This window comes from Carassius carassius, unplaced genomic scaffold (genome assembly GCF_963082965.1).
Source record: "Carassius carassius unplaced genomic scaffold, fCarCar2.1 SCAFFOLD_68, whole genome shotgun sequence".
NCBI classification, from domain to species: domain Eukaryota; kingdom Metazoa; phylum Chordata; class Actinopteri; order Cypriniformes; family Cyprinidae; genus Carassius; species Carassius carassius.
Window position 1 is genome coordinate 443,025 of NW_026775139.1, and position 22,467 is coordinate 465,491.

Genomic DNA, 22,467 nt, shown 5'->3' on the forward strand with positions numbered 1-22,467 from the left:
TCTCTCAGGGTATGTTAGTAGCCATTGCAACCGATTCCCTGAATTCACAACCTGCTCCAGAGTATGTTGTGTTTCAGGGTTAGTTTACTTCATCGCTATCAGCACATGCGTGTAAGTTTAGTTATCAAATATACTATATATATATATATATATATATATATATATATACCTAAAGGATTATTAGGAACACCTGTTCAATTTCCCATTAATGCAATTATCTAATCAACCAATCACATGGCAGTTGCTTCAATGCATTTAGGGGTGTGGTCCTGGTCAAGGCAATCTCCTGAACTCCAAACTGAATGTCAGAATAGGAAAGAAAGGTGATTTTGAAGCAATTTTGAGCGTGGCATGGTTGTTGGTGCCAGACTGGCCGGTCTGAGTATTTTACAATCTGCTCAGTTACTGGGATTTTCACGCACAACCATTTCGAGGGTTTACAAAGAATGGTGTGAAAAGGGAAAAACATCCAGTATGCGGCAGTCCTGTGGGCGAAAATGCCTTGTTGATGCTAGAGGTCAGAGGAGAATGGGCAGACTGGTTCAAGCTGATAGAAGAGCAACTTTGACTGAAATAACCTGACTCGTTACAACCGAGGTATGCAGCAAAGCATTTGTGAAGCCACAACACGCACAACCTTGAGGCGGATGGGCTACAACAGCAGAAGACCCCACCGGGTACCACTCATCTCCACTACAAATAGGAAAAAGAGGCTACAATTTGCACAAGCTTACCAAAATTGGACAGTTGAAGAGTAAACAGAATGAAAACATGGATCCATCATGCCTTGTTACCACTGGGCAGGCTGCTGGTGGTGGTGTAATGGTGTGGGGGATGTTTTCTTGACACGCTTTAGGCCCCTTAGTGCCAATTGGGCATCGTTTAAATGCCACGGCTTACCTGAGCATTGTTTCTGACAATGTCCATCCCTTCATGACCACCATGTACCCATCCTCTGATGGCTACTTCCAGCAGGATAATGCACCATTTCACAAAGCTCAAATCATTTCAAATTGGTGTCTTGAACATAGCAATGAGTTAACTGCACTAAAATGGCCCCCACAGTCACCAGATCTCAACCCAATAGAGCATCTTTGGGATGTGGTGGAACGGGAGCTTTGTGCCCTGGATGTGCATCCCACAAATCTCCATCAACTGCAAGATTCTATCCTTCCTCGCGGCTCTGCTGCTGACCCAGTGCTTCACGTGCGTTAGTTCGTTGGTTTGTTTGTTTGTTTGTTTATTCCCGTGATTTAAGTATTTGCTGTTCTATTTTTTATTTTATTTTAGCCATTACGTCCACTATGAAAATGAGCTGCTTCGCATATTGGGCGATTGTATATCTGTTGAAGTTATTAGTGGCGATGGGTTCGGAGGTGAACGCCGTAAGCGGAGCTCACGTGTACACCCGGGAGGAACTCCTTTTATTAATCCCGCATCTTCCGAATGTTTGTCCTCAAGTGCAATTGCCTGAAAATTGCAAAGAGCTTTTAAGGAATTCTAGGACAAAGACATGGAACAGGATTTCATCGAAGAAACGAGGATCTAGAGGTGAGGTGCGACTGAGATTAAAAAGAAGAGGCCATAAACCTCCTTTACCTGTAATCACCCTCTCAAATGTACGGTCCCTAAGAAGTAAAACCGATGAACTGCTATTGAAAGCGAAATATGACAGCGATTTCAGACAAAGTAACTTGATATGTTTTACTGAGACCTGGCTAAAGGATGGAGTACAGGACATCGACATAAGTGGATATACAATGATAAGAGCGGACAGAAATATAGCCGCATCTCAAAAAGCAGTTGGAGGAGGTCTGTGTATCTACGTGGATAATAGGTGGGCCACTCGATTTTGTATATGTGAACAGGTATGTACTCCGGATTATGAACTCTTGTCAGTGGCTTTTAGACCTTTCTATCTTCCCAGGGAGTTTGGGCAAATAACAATTATTTTAGTATATGTTCCTGGACCGGATCATGTGAAAGCCGGGAACAAAATAGCAAAATGTTTTAATGAAGCACTGGCCCACTCACCTGAGCAACCAGTATTTATTCTGGCGGATATGAATTCATGTGATCTGTCAACTTTTTTACCTGCTCTACATCAATATGTTGACTGCCCGACTAGACTCATGCGTATCTTGGATAAATGTTATGGCAATATTGCCGAAGGATACAAAGCCATCTGTCGCCCCCCTCTGGGGAAGTCGGATCACAATATTGTACATTTATTTCCCAGATATCGGGCTAAGGTTAAACGAGAGAAACCGACTGTGAAACAAGTGCATTTGTGGACTGAACGGAGCAAAGAACAACTGAGAGACTGTTTTGAACAGACAGACTGGCAATTGTTTTTTAATGCTAATGACAATGTTCATGATATCACTGAAAGTATTACGTCCGACGTAAATTTTTGTGAGAGCAACTGTGTTGAAACAAAAACTGTATGTATATACCCAAACAATAAGAATTGGTTTACAAAAGATTTAAAAGTATGCCTTAATGAGAGGAAGGTAGCCTTTACGATGGGGGATAAGGAACTAGTTAGAGAGAAAAATAGAGAACTTAGGGGGAAAATTAAAAGTGCTAAACTAGAATATAAAAATAAAATTGAAAGTAAATTCTATAAGGGTAATGTAAAGCAAGCTTGGGAGGGACTGAATGTGATGATGGGAAGGAAGGGAAGGAAAACGAACCCCACTCAATCTCATAATGCATCTTTTGCTAATAAACTAAATGTATTTTTTGGCAGATTTGACACTGGTGAATGTAGCACTGAGGTTGATAGGATCTGTTCTGATATCCCCTTATATGAAAACATTACCCTGGAAGAACATGAAATTGCATACTGCTTGTCCCGCACAAAATCAAATAAGGCACCTGGACCTGATGGGTTGAATGGGCGTGTACTAAAGGATTGTGTTTATCAATTGACCGGGGTCTTTACACAGTTATTCCAGCTTTTGTTAAATACACGAATAGTACCAAACCTATGGAAGGTATCCACAGTTGTCCCAGTACCCAAAGTTACAGGAGCAAAAGGGTTAAATGATTTTAGACCAATATCATTAACATCTGTTTTGGGGAAATGTATGGAAAGAGTAATTATGCGGCACTTAATGTATTTTGTGAGTGATGTCTTGGATCCATTGCAATTCGCATATAAAAAAGCAAGAGGTACTGATGATGCAGTTTTAACATTATATAATTCAGTTGCTGAGCATGTACAATTAACTTCAAATTATGCTAGAATTTTGTTTTTAGATTTCACATCAGCTTTTAACACGATGAAGATTCACATTTTAATTCAGCGACTGATTGATTTGGGGGTAAATGGTGGACTTAACTGGTGGATTAAAGATTTTCTATCTAATCGCCCGCAAAGAGTGGCTATTAATGGCAAACTGTCTGGAATTATCACATTAAATACAGGAGCCCCTCAGGGAGCAATTCTATCACCAATATTATTTTCTTTGTACATTAATGAGTATAAGATAAAAAATGAGGGGTTTAGTCTCCTTAAATATGCCGATGATATGGCACTTGTGGGTCTTATGAAAGTGGGAGATGTTGGTAGTGCTTCTGTATATTATGAACATGCTGAAGCACTTTTTGAGTGGTGCCAGTCGAGTGCACTGGTGATAAACACAAATAAGACAAAGGAGTTGGTAATAACTGGAGACAAGCGTAATATTTTGGGGTTGGAACCTGTAGTACTAAATGGAAATCCAATAGAATTTGTCAGTAATTTTAAGTATTTGGGGACATATATTGATGCCTAACTAAATTTTTTAGAAAATACTGATAGCATCTGTAAGAAGGCTCACCAGAGGTTACATCTAATTAGGAGGTTGAATCACTTTGGTGTGAGCAAGATTATACTCGAAATGGTTTATAAAACTTTTGTGGAAAGTATTCTGGTTTTTAATATGACATCATGGTATGGTAACCTGACTGTTGTGAATAAAGCTAGACTGTCTAAGATTGTGATTGGGGCAAGCAAAATAATTGGCAAGACACAGAGACACTTGAATGATCTTTATCATGGAAAAAGTAAGGAAAAGGCTTTAAAGATAGTAGGGGATGTTTCTCATTCTCTACATAGCAAGTTTCAACTGCTGCCATCTGGAAGACGTTATAGGCAACCACGAGTAATTAGGAAGGTTTACCAATTATCCTTTGTGCCAAATGCTGTCAATATTTTAAATGGTAATGATTGATGTGTGCTTTGTTTATTACATTCCCCCCATTGTATTGTATTTTATGTGTTATGTGTTGTTGTATTGATGTATGTGAAGCCAGAGACAAATTTCCACTACGTGGACAATAAAGTAAAGTACTTCCGCAGCTACTGGCTGTGAGGACTATTGAATTGGGCTTGCAATAAGTTGAGTGGGCATTATACCTTTAGGTCCATCCATACCTTCTTTGGGACCATGGAGTCGGGACAGGGCATCGGCCTTGATGTTTCAAAGACCAGGTCTGTAAGAGATTGAGAAATGGAATCTGGTGAAGAAAAGTGCCCATCTGGCTAGGCGGGGATTTAGACATTTGGCCTCTCTAAGGTATTGTAAATTCTTATGGTCCGTGAGGACGATGAATGGATGAGCCGCACCCTCTAGCCAGTGTTGCCACTCCTCCAGTGCTAATTTTATGGCCAGTAGCTTACGGTTTCCAATGTCGTAGTTTCTCTCGGCCGGGCTGAGCTTCCTAGAAGAAGGCACATGAAGGCACATGGATGGAGTCGAGGAGGGGAGCCCTGCTGCTGGGAGAGGACCGCTCCCACTCCTGAGGTGGAGGCATCCACTTCAACCACAAAGGGGAGTTCTGGATCTGGATGTACTAGGAGGGGAGTGGTGGTGAAAGCTTGTTTCAGGGTGGCAAAGGCTTTGGTGGCGGCTGGAGTCCAGGACAGAGACTTGGGCTTGTTACAGAGGAGATTGGTTATAGGAATAGTGATGGTGCTGTAATTCTTGATGAATTTACGTTAGAAATTTGCGAACCCTTGGAAACGCTGGAGTTCTTTGATGGTTGTGGCCTGGAGGTGATTGCTTCAATCTTCCCCTCGTCCATGTGGATTCCAGTTTCATTGATTATGTAGCCCAGAAAGTGAATGGAGGATTGATGAAATGTAAATTTTTCAGCCTTAAGGAAGAGGTGGAATTCTCAGAGTTTGGAGAGGACATTTCTTTCATGCACGCAATGTTTGGCGAGGTTCTGGGAGTAAATGAGGATGTCATCAATATACATGATTACGAAGCAGTTGAGATACTCCCAGAGGACTGCGTGCATGAAGTCTTGAAAGATGGAAGGGGCGTAGACGAGGCCATACGTCATGACCTGGTATTCGTAGTGGCCAGTAGGGGTCACGAATGCCATCTTCCACTCGTCTCCTTTGCGAATGTGGATGAGATTATATGCACTACATAGGTCTAGCTTGGTGAATATGGTGGCTCCTCTGAGCTGTTCCAGAGCGGCTGGGATGAGGGGAAGAGGATACCGGAACTTGAAAGTGATCTGGTTTAGTGCTCGATAATCTATGCAGGGCCGCAAGCCTCCATCCTTCTTTGCCACAAAGAAAAAGCTGGAAGCGGCAGGGGAGTTAGATGGAATGATGTAGCTTTGCTTGAGGGCTTCCTCCACATACTCCTCCATGGCCTTCTGTTCCTGTAATTAGAGGGGATAGATTTCCCCATGAGGCACTGGCTCACCCGGAATCAGATCAATCGCACAATCCCAGGGGCAGTGAGGAGGCAGTTGTGAGGCTTTGTGAGGGCAGAAGACATTGTGGAATTCCTTGTAACAAGTGGGGATGTTGATGGAACGTTTTTCTATTGTACTTTCGATGGAAGTGGTATTTAGGGGTAGGATCTAAGGATGTGGTGTCATTGGAGCTGGAAGACTGGGGAAACACGAAGGGAAACACTGGTAACCCCTCCGTATAATCTCACCAGATGACCAGGAGAGGATTGGGTTATGCTACACCAGCCAGGGATGACCCAGAATAATATCGGCTGTTGAGCCTTCGAGGAATAGGAGATTGATGGATTCTGTGTGCAGAACGCCAATGTTCATTTGACTGGACCCACACTGAATCGGACGTGCCTTCGGCTCAATGGTTTGCCTGTGATTGAGACTATTTGGCAGGTGGTTTCAATGTTGGTGGTCAATAGGTTGAGTTGACAGCAGAGGTTCCCCCGAGATGAAGTTCCTGGCTGAGCCAGAGTCGAGGAGGCCGGTAACTGGAAGGGTGATGTGGGCAGCAGTAAGTTGGGCAGTAGTGGTGAGTGGATTCATCTTAATAGGTGTCGGTTTTAAGAAACTCACCACAGGTCGAGGAGGATGAAGGGGACAGGTGAGGATATGATGCCCACTCACGCCACAGTAGAGGCATAAGACTTGGTTCATCCGTGGGTGTTAAGCGGTTAGAGTCAGTCTGCATGGGTTCTGGGTCGGCTTCATGAGGGGTCTGGGTAATGGCACGGTGGTAACGGGTTGTTGGGCTGGCTGGTGAGCACTCCTGGAGACAAGATTGTATGTGATTCGAACATCTGCTGGCATGCTAAATAAAACTTTCAAGGCCTTGGGAATCATCTAACGTCGCCATTTGGAGGCGGAGTCTGGGTTCTAAACCTTGGCGGAAGGTGTGATCAATGACACCTCTTTCCATCCACTGGAGGCCGCAAAGGTTCTAAACTGTAGGGTATACTCATGTATAGACAATTTGTCTTAAGTTGGTATAATTGCTCACCGATTGATGAATCGCTTTTTGTGGTATTAAATACTTCCCAAAAGTGTGCAATGAAGTTCTCATAGGTTTGAGTAGCGGGACCAGCATGCGACCAGATGGTTTCGGCCCAACGGAGTGCGGGACCTGTGAGAGACGAGATCACAAAAGCAACTTATAAGTGTTCAGAAGGATATAAGTGCGGTTGGGTGTGAATGGCGAGAGAGCATTGGAGGAGGAACCCGTTGCAATCCTCCGCCGCACCTGGGCGCTGGTCTGGTGACGGGGCTCGAATAGACCACTCGAGGTGGGGAACTGGAAGGAGTGTGTGGAGCTGGTTGAGGCCGGGCTGGGGAGACTGGCGGTGGGGTGGTAGGTTGCAGTACTCGCCTTAGCAAATTCACCAGTTCCTGAAACGGGTCCGGCTTGCTCATCTTCTGTTATAGGTCCGATCTTCTGTAACACACGGACTCTGAGACAGAAGGTAAGAGTGATTTAGATTTATTGACAGGTGTAATTAGTTGAACACAGGAGATCTGCAGGTGAGATAGTTCGGTGAGATCACAGAGTCAGGCTTGACTGACAGGAGGGGGTATTGGGAATTTCCAGAGCCGCTGGTGGGGTGACCAGGATGGCAGACACGTTGCATACACCTCAGGGTTCACGCTGGAGAGGAGAGCTTGGAGAAGGGATCGTAGGAGACACTCGGGAGGAACGATGGAGAGACACTGAAGAAACACAGGAGTCTAGGAGAATGGATCAATAAGAGGTAAGTAGCGAGGTTAGTAGTGAGTCAATGCAGGTAGCTAAGCAACAGGAGTGAATCCGCTTTGCAGCTATGAGATCAGACAACTTGGGTAACTGTGGTGTCTGCTTTTATGTGGAGCTGAGCTGAAGGGATGATTGTGAACAGGTGCTGGTGCTCAGTGCTTTAAGTGGGCCGGTATGCACCGGTACTCAGTACCGCCACTTACAAATATAGCTCTTGAGCGTACCGCCACCTCTCCGTGCGCCCAGAATGTGCTTTTAGCATACCGGTACATTCATTTGGACATCTGTTTTAATAGAGGTTTTTATCTCTTGCCTGCGCTTCCGCTTTTCAGAGCGCCCTTCACAATGCAAGCTTCCTAATTCGTCCCACAGAGAGCAGAGACTACATTACCCATACACCCTTGAGTTTTACAGGTGAAAAGTGCATGCATCGCTTTTGCTGCTGTCAGTCAACAACTCAACGTGGCCGGAGAGGGTGTGTGAAACGCGCACACTCGGCTCTGTAAATATTCAAATACAGTGAACAACACTTAATATGCTCTCCTGGCTTTAGACTCTGAGTACTAAAACAACACAGTCAGAATCAGATGACTCGCTGGCTGACATCCCACCAACCCTGAAAGATATCGCTGCAGGTCAGAAGCAAGCTAATGAAGTAATGCAGTAGCTCTTTCAGGTAGGGTGACCAGACATCCCAAAAAATTTGGGACAGTCCCGAAATCCAAACTGTTGTCCTGAATCCCGAATCTGGCCCTAATTGTCCCGAAAATTATACTAAAGCAAAATCTTGAGTAGTTATTGTCTGATAAACATTAAAAACTGTCTGCGGAGGTTGAGTCGTCCTGCAACCAGCCCCCGCCGGCTGCTCATTGGCTGCAGCATCTTTTTTCTAAGTTCTAAAAAAATACCGTAGGCGGCTAGGCACGAATTTAGATATTCATTTATCAAATTAATCTATATGCACAAAGAAAATACGACCTTTTTTTCCCCTTTTTGTTTTAAATCTTGATGAAGAGAGCGCAAGTTGTTGCAGCTGCGAGGAGGACAGTGATGCACGCGTACAGGAGTGATTGACAGTTCGCGGCACTGTGTACAAAAAAATATGTTTAAGCTCATTAGCGTTAGCGTTACAGAAAGGTCTGATTTACGCACTGTTACAACAGTCATTGTTTTTTTTGTTTTTTTTTACAATGACATTTGAGTTCATGATTTTAATGTTGTTGTTTCTTGTGGCAGACTAAAGAGTAATGAAAGAAGGTTGATCTTTGAATAAAAATGTGTTTGGTTAAGGTTTGAAATTCATTATCTTTTATTATAGGCTACGAAGTCTAATATCATAAGCCCCCCCATCCCGTCACCCAAGACCGCAGACACTTCAGAAATGAATTTGATGATTCAAACTTACAGCTCATCACCACTTTAGCATGTTATCACGGCCTATGCTGACTTGATTTCCCTCTGATGATAAAAGGACAAAATACAAAACTTTTCCTTAACATTTGAAACACATGACCTAAGAACAATAATACCATTTCACTCCAGTGAAACACTATTAAACAATTTTACAATCAATAAATGTGAACACTCTCTTGAATGCTTTACACTCGCCACGGAAACACCAAGGGTCTATGTGGAGCACTTTTCTCCGCTCTAAATAAAATAACTATGCATTAATAACACTGTTCTGCATTAAGGTATGCACAAGTGAAGTTTTCTGCAGTGCACTTATACAGATTAAATCAACAACACATGCTTTGTAGAGAAACGGTTAGCTTCCCCACTGACAGGTTCATCAGCAATCACTGTTGATGTGCAAAGTTACACAGCCATCCGAGTCACCATACCACAGAGAATGAGTTTATAACTCACTGTATGTGCATATTTCTCTATATTCAGTGATTTAATGGATTTTAATGTCAACGATCCTCCACTTCACGGAGAACATTCACCCTGCAATGATAACTCAAGCTGCTCATCCGTAGCTCTCGCATCACTTCACAAGACTCATGCAGCCATGATTCTTAAAGGGCCAGTGTAACTTTATGGCAACAGATGAGAAAGGCATAAAAAACAATCTATATATATATATACATCCAGTGTTAAGTTTCCAAAGTTAAGTTTGTTATACAATATACATTTTGATCGTTAACTGTTATTTTATATCCGTGAGTGCAGTACACCTGCATTGCGTTAGCACTAGTTAGCTTGTCATTAGCGTTTTCATTCGAACTTATCGCTGTTTTATTTTCTCCTCTCCTCTCTCTCGCTCCAGTTTTTCACAAGTTCATCAAACAACTGTGGTAAGAATATTTCATCAAGCACGGTGAGTAATGACTTCTCCTGCTATTGTCACATGTACAGTTTATCTACCTCTGTCGCTGATGAGGGATTCACATGTGATAAATGCAGGGAAATAGTTAGGCTGAAATAGAAGAACCGGTTCTCCCCACTCAGTAATGCACCCACTGAGAAACCTGATGAAAGTGCTCTAGTTATTGGCGATCTATTGTACGGTTCTTTAATATAGAGACACCAGCCACCATAGTCAAATGTTTACCGGGAGCCAGAGCGCATGACCTCTTGGCAAATTTAAAAGTGCTGTCTAATGCTAAACATAAATACAGTAAGATTGTTATTCATGACTTCGCCAGTCGGAGATCACTAAAAATAACATTAAAGAGGTGTGTGAACTTGCAAGCACTTGCAAAAAACGTCCAAACCAAGTTAAGAGTAACAATTTTATTGAGGGTTCAACAAACCTCGGCTACATTCGATTACAGTACACGATACCACTGTGACATTAGTTTGTTGTACGTGTGTGGCTTATAACAGAGGGGAGTCATGTTGAATGCAGCTTCCAAAAGACAAAAAACAGCCGATTAAGATTTTATTAATTTTAAAACAATCACACTGGTGCGAGTACGTTCAGCAAGTCATATCATCAGCTGCTAAATTCAGATCTGTGATCGCTGGCTGGTGCTGAGCCAGAGACAGATGCGTTTTTACAGCACTGCGCATTATAACCAATCACACATGATTCTTTTGAGCTTATTAAAGCATTGGCCAATCGGAGGTGTTCCGATGAGTCATCGCTAAAATGCCGCTGCTTCCTTCACTCGCTCACTGACTGAATACCTCTTACAAAGTGCAGATGTGTGTACGAATCTTTAATTAAGATATTGATTTCACAGTGTTAACAGTTTCAGTGATTTTAATGGGAGTTTCTGGGAGTGATTGAAATCTAGACTGTCAGTGAAAATGATCTTTAATAATGTAAATGTTATTTGCTCTCTTTCTGAACAATGAAAGCTTAATAGCAATATTTATATCACATTAACTTTCAATGTTAAATTCACATTTAATATAAAGTCAGTCGTATTAAAAATATGTTAAGGCATGACACCTATATCTGTTACTTAAGTAAACAGACAAGGTTTTATAATAAATTACATAAATTGGAGTAAAGGCTGATGAAATATATACATTTATACACGCACACATACATTACATACATTTTATCTATATATCTAAATAAAAATAGGCTCAGTATATATGACCCAAAGTAACTAGTAACTAACTACTTGAGTAGATTTTTTATCCGATACTCTTTTACTCTTACTCAAGTAACCATTCAAGACTAGTACTTTTACTTGTACTTGAGTAAATATTTCTAGAAGTACTTTTACTTTTACTTGAGTAAAGTTTTTGGGTACTCTACCTACCTCTGTGCAATATGGATAAACAAATGATAAAGCTTGGCTTATTGAACATCAGATCCCTTTCTATGAAAACACTTTTTGTAAATAATATGATCACTGATCATAATCTAGATGTGCTCTGTTTGACAGAAACCTGGCTAAAACCTGATGATTACATTATTTTAAATGAGTCCACCCCCCAAGATTACTGTTATAAACATCAGCCGCGTCCAAAAGGCAAAGGGGGAGGTGTTGCTTCAATTTATAACAATGTTTTCAGGATTTCTCAGAGGGCAGGCTTCAAGTATAATTCGTTTGAAGTGATGGTGCTTCACATAACATTATCTAGAGAAACACATGTTAATGATAAATCCCCTGTGATGTTTGTACTGGCTACTGTATACAGGCCACCAGGGCACCATACAGAGTTTATTAAAGAGTTGTGAGTGGTGATTTTAAATCCGAGTTAGTTCTGGCTGCAGATAAAGTTTTAATACTTGGTGATTTTAATATCCATGTTGATAATGAAAAAGATGCACTGGGATCAGCATTTATAGACATTCTGAACTCTATTGGGGTTAGACAACACGTTTCAGGACCTACTCATTGTCGAAATCATACTCTATATTTAATACTTTCACATGGAATTGATGTTGATAGTGTTGAAATTATGCAGCCAAGTGATGATGTCTCAAATCATTATTTAGTTTTGTGCAAACTTCATATAGCCAAAATTGTAAATTTTCTACTTCTTGTTACAAGTATGGTAGAACCATCACTTCTACCACAAAAGACTGCTTTTTAATTTGTCTTCCTGATGTATCCGAATTCCTTAGTATATGCAAAACCTCAGAATAACTTGATGATGTAACAGAAACTATGGACTCTATCTTTTTAAACATTTTAAATAGAGTTGCTCCTTTACGCTTAAGGAAGGTTAAGGAAACCAGTCTGACACCATGGTATAATGAGCATACTCGCACCCTAAAGAGAGCAGCCCGAAAAATGGAGCGCAGCTGGAGGAAAACAAAACTAGAGGTATTTCGTATTGCATGGCGGGAAAGTAACCTATCCTACAGAAAAGCATTAAAAACTGCTAGATCCGACTACTTTTCTTCTCTTTCAGAAGAAAACAAACATAACCCCAGATATTTATTCAATACAGTGCCTAAATTAACGAAAAATAAAGCCTCAACAAGTGTTGACATTTCCTAACATCACAGCAGTAATGACTTTATGAACTACTTTACTTCTAAAATCGATACTATTAAAAATAAAATTGTAACCATTCAGCCATCAGCTACAGTATCGCATCAGACAGTGCACTATAGATCCCCTGAGGAACAGTTCCACTCATTCTCTACCATAGGAGAGGAAGAACTGTATAAACTTGTTAAATCATCTAAACCAACAACATTTATGTTAGACCCTATACCATCTAAGCTCCTAAAAGAGGTGCTTCCAGAAGTCATAGATCCTCTTCTGACTATTATTAATTCCTCATTGTCATTAGGATATGTCCCCTAAACCTTCAAACTGGCTGTTATTAAGCCTCTCATTAAAAAAACACAACTTGACCCCACATAACAAGTTAATTATAGACCAATCTTGAATATCCCTTTTCTGTCCAAGATACTAGAAAAGGTAGTATCTCACAATTATATTCCTTCTTAGAGAAAAATGCTATCTATGAGGATTTCCAGTCAGGATTTAGACCGTATCATAGTACTGAGACTGCTCTCCTTAGAGTTACAAATGACCTGCTCTTATCATCTGATCGTGTTTGTATCTCTCTATCAGTTCTATTGGATCTTAGTGCTGTTTTTGACACAATTGACCACAACATTCTTTTGCATAGACTTGAACACTTTGTTGGTATTAATAGAAGTGCATTAGCATGGTTTAAATCGTACTTATATAACCGCCATCAATTCGGTGCAGTAAATGAAGAGGTATCATATCGATCACAAGTGCAGTATGGAGTACCTCAAGGCTCAGTACTAGGGCCGCTACTCTTCACGCTTTATATGTTACCCTTGGGAGATATCATCAGGAAACATGGTGTTAGCTTTCACTGTTATTCTGATGATACTCAGCTCTATATTTCTTTGCGGCCCGGTGAAACACACCAATTTGAAAAACTAATGGAATGCATAGTCGATATAAAAAACTGGATGACGAGTAATTTTTTTACTGCTAAATTCTGAAAAAACAGAGGTGTTAATTATAGGATCTAAAAACTCTGCATGTAATAACCTAGAACACTGTCTAAGACTTGATGGCTGCTCTGTCAATTCTTCGTCATCAGTTAGGAACCTAGGTGTGCTATTTGATAGCAATCTTTCCTTAGAAAGCCACTTTCTAGCATTTGTAAAAGTGCATTTTTCCATCTCAAAAATACATCTAAATTATGGCCTATGCTCTCAATGTCAAATGCAGAAATGGTAATCCATGCATTTATGACTTCAAGGTTAGATTATTGTAATGCTTTATTGGGTGGTTGTTCTGCATGCTTTGTAAACAAACTACAGTTAGTCCAAAATGCAGCAGCAAGAGTTCTTACTAGAACCAGGAAGTAGGACCATATTAGCCCGGTCCTGTCAACACTGCACTGGCTCCCTATCAAACATCGTATAGATTTTAAAATATTGCTTATTACTTATAAAGCCCTGAATGGTTTAGCACCTCAGTATTTTGAATGAGCTCCTGTTACATTATAATCCTCCATGTCCGCTACTTTCTCAAAACTCAGGCGATTTGATAATACCTAGAATATCAAAATCAACTGCTGGTGGCAGATCCTTTTCCTATTTGGTGCCTAAACTCTGGAATAACCTACCTAACATTGTTTGGGAGGCAGACACACTCTTGCAGTTTAAATCTAGATTGAAGACCCATCTCTTTATCCTGGCTTACACATAACATACTAATATGCTTTTAATATCCAAATCCGTTAAAGGATTTTTAGGCTGCATTAATTAGGTAAACCGGAACTGGGAACACTTCCCATAACACCCAATGTACTTGATACATCATTAGAAGAATGGCATCTACGCTAATAGTAGTCTTTTTCTCTCTTATTCCGAGGTCACCGTAGCCACCAGATCCAGTCTGTATCCAGATCAGAGGGTCACTGCAGTCACTCGGATCCAGTACGTATCCAGACCAAATGGTGGATTGGCACCTAGAAAGGACCTCTACATCTCTGAAAGACAGTAGAGACCAGGACAACTAGAGCCCCAGATACAGATCCCCTGTAAAGACCTTGTCTCAGATGACCACCAGGAAAAGATCACAAGAAACAGATGATTCTTCTGCACAATCTGACTTTGCTGCAGCCTGGAATTGAAATGCTGGTTTCGTCTGGTCAGAGGATAACTGGCCCCCCAACTGAGCCTGGTTTCTCCCAAGGTTTTTTTTCTCCATTCTGTCACCGATGGAGTTTCGGTTCCTTGCCGCTGTCACCCCTGGCTTGCTTAGTTGGGGTAAATTCATCTACAGCGATATCGTTGACTTGATTGCAAATAAATGCACAAACACTATTTAAACTGAACAGAGATGACATCACTGAATTCAATGATGAACTGCCTTTAACTGTAATTTTGCATTATTGACACACTGTTTTCTTAATGAATGTTGTTCAGTTGCTTTGACGCAATGTATTTTGTTTAATGCGCTATATAAATAAAGGTGACTTGACTTGACTTGACACAGTCTTTGATGATTTGGGGTACAATGTCATCTGCTGGTGTTGGGCCATTGTGTTTTTTGAAAACCAAAGTCAAAAAGTCTGCTGACCAGCTTTTTGAAGATGCTGATTTCATTTTCCAGCAGGATTTGGCACCTGCCCACACTGCCAAAAGCACCAAAAGTGGGTTTAATTAATGACCATGGTGTCGGTGTGCTTGACTTGCCAGCAAACTCACCAGACCTGAACCAGCTGAAGGCCACTATAAAGAAACCTAGGCTTCCATACCACCTCAGCAGTGCCACAAACAGATCACCTCCATGCCATGCTGAATTGAGGCAGTAATTAAAGCAAAAGGAGCCCCTACCAAGTATTGAGTACATGTACATTAAATGAACATACTTTCCAGAAGGCCAACAACTTTTTTTATTGGTCTTTTGAAATATTCTTATTTGCTGAGAAAGTGAACTGGTGGGCTTTTGTTAAATGTGAGTGTGTAGCAACACTGGGTCGTACATAATAATTAACTCAAATGATATAAAGGGAATTTGGGTAATTAATCAGAAATATGATTAATATATATATATATATATATATATCATATTACAGTTGCATTCAATTTATTGAAGATGAAAAATAGGTCAATTGTATATATTAATAACTCATCACAAGGCACTGTAATTTACTCATTAATATTTCAATATTCTATTCTTCATATCAATTATTGTGATATCTTTTACTAGAAATTAATGTAAATCAAACGTGGTTCGTCCAGCAAACGGCCGTAAGATTTGTTTTATTAATTCTCAGTAACGCTATCACTTCCTATAATTCCAGGACGAATAGTTTCTGGCCATGAAACCATTATCCTGTCCTTATAAAAATTTATATTACTTAAAAGTAACAGATGAGCTTTGTAGCTAAGATCGGCATTTCATTGACTTCGTAACATGAGCAACTTAGACAGACAATCTGGAGTATATGGAATTTAATAATTGAACTAATAATACATCAACTACGATTTATACAGAGTAAATACGCGTACGACAAATATATACAGTAAACTTTGTACAAGACATAACGAAATCTAAATGAGGGAGAGGGAGAGAAAGAGAATGAGAGAAAAGGCATGATAAATGAGAGAAACCAACAGACATTAACCTCTGAGAGACAACATAGAACTCAGATTATAGACCACTTCAGCAGCATTTAAGATCTCCATAGAGAATGAATACTTGCATGGGGTTCTGTGTGTGTGCTGGAGCCGTATGCGTGTAGCGTGCGTCAATCTGTGCTTTGTCCTCTCGGTGTCCGGACTGCTGCGGAATCGCACGATATTTGAAAGTTCAAAGAAAACAATGTTTCAGAGTTCGTCTTCCTCGTGTGGAGAGGCGAATAGGTGAATAAACTTAGTAAAGAAAATAAACAAAACAACGAAAACTAAAGCTTCCGAAGGAGTCATGAGAATGGCTGTCCTCTCAGCCCATGTGCTGAGGGGGAGGGCGGTAGGAGCGCGGCCTAAGGCCGCGCAAGCAGCGCGTACGGGAAGAGCGAGGACCAGAAGAGAGCGCGGACCAGCGAAGAAAAGAAGAGAAAGGAAGAGAGAGAACTTCCTGGGTCAGTCCTTATAGCTTGAAATGGTTCACGCCTCTGTTCGCGTGAACAACCAATGAACGTCCGCGATCTGAAGCGGGAAAAAGTTCCTTTGTCTCTGTGGAAACACCCACCCTAATAAATTAGGGTTTATCAGATTTCAACAGTGATATCCTAGCACATTCATAATTCCAGATTAATACATTTTTCATTAATTTGCTTTAGATAAATGAGTTCGTCAAAGCATGACGATTACACAGACATCAAGATTGACATATATAAATTATCAAAACATGAAGTTACATTTTTAAATGCAGAATTACACACATTTGACATTTGAAATTAACACATGATACAATTGCAGATACTCCAATTTGATATGGGGAGACATCTAAGCACAAAAAGCGATATATTTTATACACTTAAAAGGGTGCTTTTCCCTTTCCTTATAGAAATTCCAGCGATAGCTGGCTTCCCTGTTTCTACCAGATGCAGTCGTAAAGTTTACGACTCTGAAGGAGTTGGGTTACAGCTCATGATTCTATTTGAGAAAGTTAAAATGAGGAGAAACCTTTCCTATTTACAAGTCATACTTATAATCCTCACATCACAGGATTAACCATTTTTATGCAATACACAAACCTATTCAAAATACACATTATTAAGGATTTACATGATGAGTGTAAGATAAAACATTTGTGGGCGTGTGTTCAGGGATGTGTGGGTTTAGTTTCTCCTTTGAGGCTCCCGCGAGTGTCTCTGGAGACTCTCTCTAAGGTGTAATAACTGTCACCCACGGCAGGATGTTGCCGACATCCCGGCGCCCCAAATGGTGAATTATGTTGGAAGATGTAGTAAAACTCAAAGTCCTGGGTTACTCACGTTCTGGTCTTTGAGTGCAGAATGTGGTATAGTTAGGATTCATTAATATGAAACAGATGGCTGAAATACCATCAGCTCAATAGGGTTACAAGTGTAACGATAAAAACTCCATAATCTTCGGGAAGAAGGAGGCGGGAACCGGCAGACAATCAAAATGAAAGCTTTAATAATCAAAATAAAGACAAAACAGCCCGTCAGCCCCTCACGGATGACTGATGCGCAAAAATAAAAACCAAATACAAAATAAAGTCCAGGTCTGGTCCTCTCTCGTCCTTCACTGTCGTCACTCCAGTTTTATATCCTTCCATCTCCTCCGTGGGACTCGAGACCGGTGGGTCGAACAGGTGTCGCTCATCTCCAATCACTCCACCGGCCTCGCTCCTGTTCCCACGTCTCTCGGCCCCGGCCTGCGAGGGGCGATGGGGGTATGTGACGAGTGGGGCGGGGCCGAGAGACGTGGGAAGACTAACGAGACTGCGCTCTACTCCCCACCCCCCCGCCCTCCCTCCGGGGGGATCGCTCACGGTGACCTGCGGGAACCTGGGGGTAGGACAGACGAGGCGAGAGAAAAGGAGATGGAAGCAGGAGCGACAGAGGGGAGAGAGGGGAGAGAGGAGAAAAAAAAAATCTGTTTCCCAGACGCACTGCTGCTCGGCCCTCCACCAGCTGGGTGATCTCCTCCGCGGTGCCTGGCGGTGGCACTGGACGGCCCTTGGCGGACGGCACGACACTCCTCCGCCGCCCGGTGGATGGCGGCGGCTCCTCCGATTTTGGGCAGCCGGCAGGAGTCCTCCGTTCCCTGCCCCTCCGGATGCCTTCACGGAGGCAGCAGGCTCCAGCCCCCTGGCGAACTGCGCCGACTCCTCCGCTCCCTCACGGACGGCAGAAGGGAGGCGGGAACCGGCAGACAATCAAAATGAAAGCTTTAATAATCAAAATAAAGACAAAACAGCGCGTCAGCCCCTCACGGATGACTGACACACACAAATAAAAACCAAATACAAAAAGTCCAGGCCTGGTCCTCTCTCGTCCTTCACTGTCGTCGCTCCAGTTTTATATCCTTCCATCTCCTCCGTGGGACTCGAGACCGGTGGGTCAAACAGGTGTCGCTCATCTCCAATCCACCGGCCTAGCTCCTGTTCCCACGTCTCTCGGCCCCGCCCCACTCATCACAGTGAGCCAAAAATTTTTACAATTAAAAGGACCAAAGACTTGAAAACTACTTCAGTCTGTGTGCATTGAATTTATTTAATACACGAGTTACACAATTTTAGTTGAATTACTGAAATAAATGAACTTTTCTATGACATTTTAATTTATTGAGATGTACCTGTAGTGCTTCAATCTGTTCTCATAATAATGACATAAAATACAAAAACACTTATGCAAACGTATCGTGCCCACTGCTAAAGATTAGCTGCTAAACTGTGAACACTTGGTGGATACGTTAGCCGAGTGCTAACGTGATTTACTGATGAAACAAAACAGCTTGTGAACCAAAATACAGTAGAGACCAAAAGTTTGGACACACCTTCTCATTCAAAGAATTTTCTTTATTTTCATGACTATGAAAATTGTAGATTCACACTGAAGGCATCAAAACTATGAATTAACACATGCGGAATTATATATGGAGTTATATACATAACAAAAAAGTGTGAAACAACTGAAAATATGTCATATTCTAGGTTCTTCAAAGTAGCCACCTTTTGCTTTGATTACTGCTTTGCACACTCTTGGCGTTCTCTTGATGAGCTTCAAGAGGTAGTCACCTGAAATGGTCTTCCAACAGTCTTGAAGGAGTTCCCCGAGAGATGCTTAGCACTTGTTGGTCCTTTTGCCTTCTGTCTGCGGTCCAGCTCACCCCTAAACCATCTTGATTGGGTTCAGGTCCGGTGACTGTGGAGGCCAGGTCAACTGGCGCAGCACCCCATCACTCTCTTCTTGGTCAAATAGCCCTTGATGTCTTCAGTGTGACTCTACAATTTTCATAGTCATGAAAATAAAGAAAACTCTTTGAATGAGAAGGTGTGTCCAAACTTTTGGTCCGTACTGTATGTCTACTGTAATGTTTGAAGAATGACAGACAAAAGACAGTCTTAACTTTTAATCAGAACACAGAACAGCTGTATCACAGGAGCACCAGCCTAACCTAACCTCTCCAGCATTAACCCTAGAACTGCCGGTGCAGCAAAATACATAACCATTTCACAACGATTATATTCTTTATTATTTAACTAAGTAATTAGAACAACATCAGTCTACAATAATCGACACATTCTTAGGAAATAGTAGATTCACTGTGAATTATCAGAAATCCTTCAGTAAGACAGTGATATTGTGCTTTACCTGGAAACCTAAATCTGCACTAGGTATACATCACATATTAGCACAAAATCTTTTTTGAGCACTCAATTTAAAATGTACACAATGTATCAATCGTACTTACAGGTTGTGGTTCGAATAGCTTGGTAGTCTTAAAAAAATTAGAAGCCAACGAAGATTAAAGCCAAGATTAGAGAAGAAGTCCTTGGTAAAATGACAAGCAGACAACAAAAGGTTCGAATTGTATTTCTGTGGTATCCTTGAACACAGCGTGTTCTCAACATCATGTAAACACACTAATAGCGGATGTGTTTGTCGACAGGTCAGAGTGTTCATATTTCGCAGTCAGGCGGGGAATGTGTTACCCAGTGACGTATACCAGTGACAGGCAAAAGATTTGAAAATATAACAACTTGTTAAGGCCATTTAGAACCAACATTCTCTTTTGAGAGACAATATATTTATTTATCATGCACCTTTTTGATTATAAACTTTGCAGATTATAAACTGCAAAAGAGATATTTTTCAAAAAACCATATGACCTGCTCTTCAAAGAGCTCTTGATCCTCACACACAGCAGGACTGGAGCTGAAGTCTGCAGAGAGCTAGATTTCCAGCAGCAGGACTGCGCAACCTTGTTTTTTTTTTATCTCGCTTTCATGTAATATTTAATAAGTTGGAGGTATGCAGTTAAATATTATCTGCTTCCCAGTAAACACATTACAGTAGTTAAGAAATTAACGTGAAGGATTCAATAAAAAATTTTTTTTTTTTAAATCTACAGTTAATTTTAGTTCTTTATGCTCTCACCAGTAATGTTATATTCATATACTTATTGTGCTCTTTATGAGTGTATCCATTTTTCAAATTTCTTGTCCTTTGTTAATCAGAAATTTGTTCTTAGCGAGTCAACGTGGCAGTGACTTCAAAGGAAGATATTTAAGAATAGGTTTTAAGTAGGCATTGAGTAAAATACTTATGCTTATTTAAACGTTATTGGACTGAGAGTATTTAATATAAAATATTGAATGCAATTTTTCATTTGTCTGAATGATCATCTACAAACCTCTCCATAGCTTTATCTCAAGAAGCATTAGGGCAGTTGGACATAAGACTGTAGAGTGATAGTACATCAGCAGTCAACTCACCTCTGTCACTGTTGTAGACTCGTAAATCTCTTTACTGTAGTTCCAGCCGTTCACACAGGACTCGAGCTCAATCTCGCTGACATTGACCTCCACATTTGGGGTGTAGTTAAGCACAGAAAAATTCCTGACTGTTTCCATTTTGTATCTGGTGCAGGAACTGCGTTTTAAAACCCCGTCTTGAATCACCATTGGGATTGCAGCTTCTCTCCAAACATCACTGATGTTGTACTCCTCAGGAATCAGACACTCATGAGATGGCGTGTCCCCCACAAAAACAATGTAGAGGCCCACAAAACCATTTGGAAGGATACTTATAGCTAATGCAAAGAAAACAGTCAGCTGGAATGGACCCCATGTTCCCAAAAAATTTGTGATGTCATCATAGTCCCTCATTTTTTAACCAAACCATCAAGTTTCTCCACTGTTAACAATGACTTCTTGCTTTTTATCATTCAGGTTTACACAATCTTGTAACACACCAATCTGGCATATAAGGTTTATGATATACTTTGACAAGGTTCACCTCATTGGCTGTTTAAAGTTCACATGCTGACCAAGGGATCCTTTATCAAACATTACATCAGTTACTGATCTTTGAATTCAAGAAATGAGCAACTCTGGGACCTTTGTAATTCCATGAGTGGAATAGAGAGGAAAAAAAAAATCAGGTGTTCCTGTGTGTGGCTGGAGATCAATTTAAACATGACATGATGAATTCAACTGTAATCTTGTAACTTACTGAACAGAATTGTCTTTCCTGACACTGTTATGAATGTGGGACAGCAGTGATGCTCAGAAGTACTTAACTTTCAGTGTTTAAAGTTTTGATAGAACTGGAAATGTGTGTGTGTGTGTGTGTGTGTGTGTGTGTGTGTGTGTGTGTGTGTGTGTGTGTGTGTGTGTGTGTGTGTGTGTGTGTGTGTGTGAAAAAAAAAAAAACAAACTAGTGCTTCAGATTTCACTCCCTCTGTGACATAGATAAGAATCTTATTATAATATCTCTGCCCCTTAATATGCACGTTTCCACCCACGATGCCACCATGCAAGTGGCAATGGTGTACCACAAGTTTAAACTAATCTGGCTTTAAAACGCATTATTTCAGCATGATAGACATGATAATCAAAACCAAACAGAGAAGAGGTACAAGCTGTAAAGGCTCTGCCCTATTCTGGAAAAGAGGGCAGGGAGCTGCAGCTCATTTGCATAAATTCCTATGTGTGTGTAACCTAGTCAAATAGATGGATTAATGGAATATTTGTGTCAATATTTCTGCTAGTTGAGAATTTTTTTTTTATGTATGTATGTATGTATTTTATTTTTCTTGCTTAATGCATAACATGTTCAGGAATGTAAAGTATATTTATTTTTGTATACTTGTATTTAATTTTGTTGTGAAACAGAATTAACTATTAAACCAGTGCGTCGATGGTTGCTGATGTCACTTGTGCGCCAGCTTGTGGTGAGAGAGAGGTGTCGGATGTCGCTGTTGGACAGTGTTTTCTCTGCTTCCTGCTTAGTGGCCTTGCTGTAGCTGATCGTAGCCCTGTGTAGCTTTTTTTTCTCTCTAGAATCTTTATCTTACTATCACTCTCTGTTTTTTAAAGTGATAAAATTTTACTTAATTCACACCATAT

At 40.9% G+C, this 22,467-nt stretch overlaps 1 protein-coding gene across 1 annotated transcript in view; it reads right to left on the reverse strand.

The window, feature by feature from the left end:
- Nucleotides 1–21,498, reverse strand: part of slc22a4 (solute carrier family 22 member 4) — a 32,644-nt gene extending 11,146 nt beyond the window's left edge. The window contains exon 1 of the mRNA XM_059547437.1: nucleotides 20,833–21,498. Within this exon, the coding sequence (XP_059403420.1) occupies nucleotides 20,833–21,225 (393 nt within the window). The 5' untranslated portion in view covers nucleotides 21,226–21,498. The remainder of the gene's footprint in view (nucleotides 1–20,832) is intronic.
- Nucleotides 21,499–22,467: the final 969 nt, after the last annotated feature.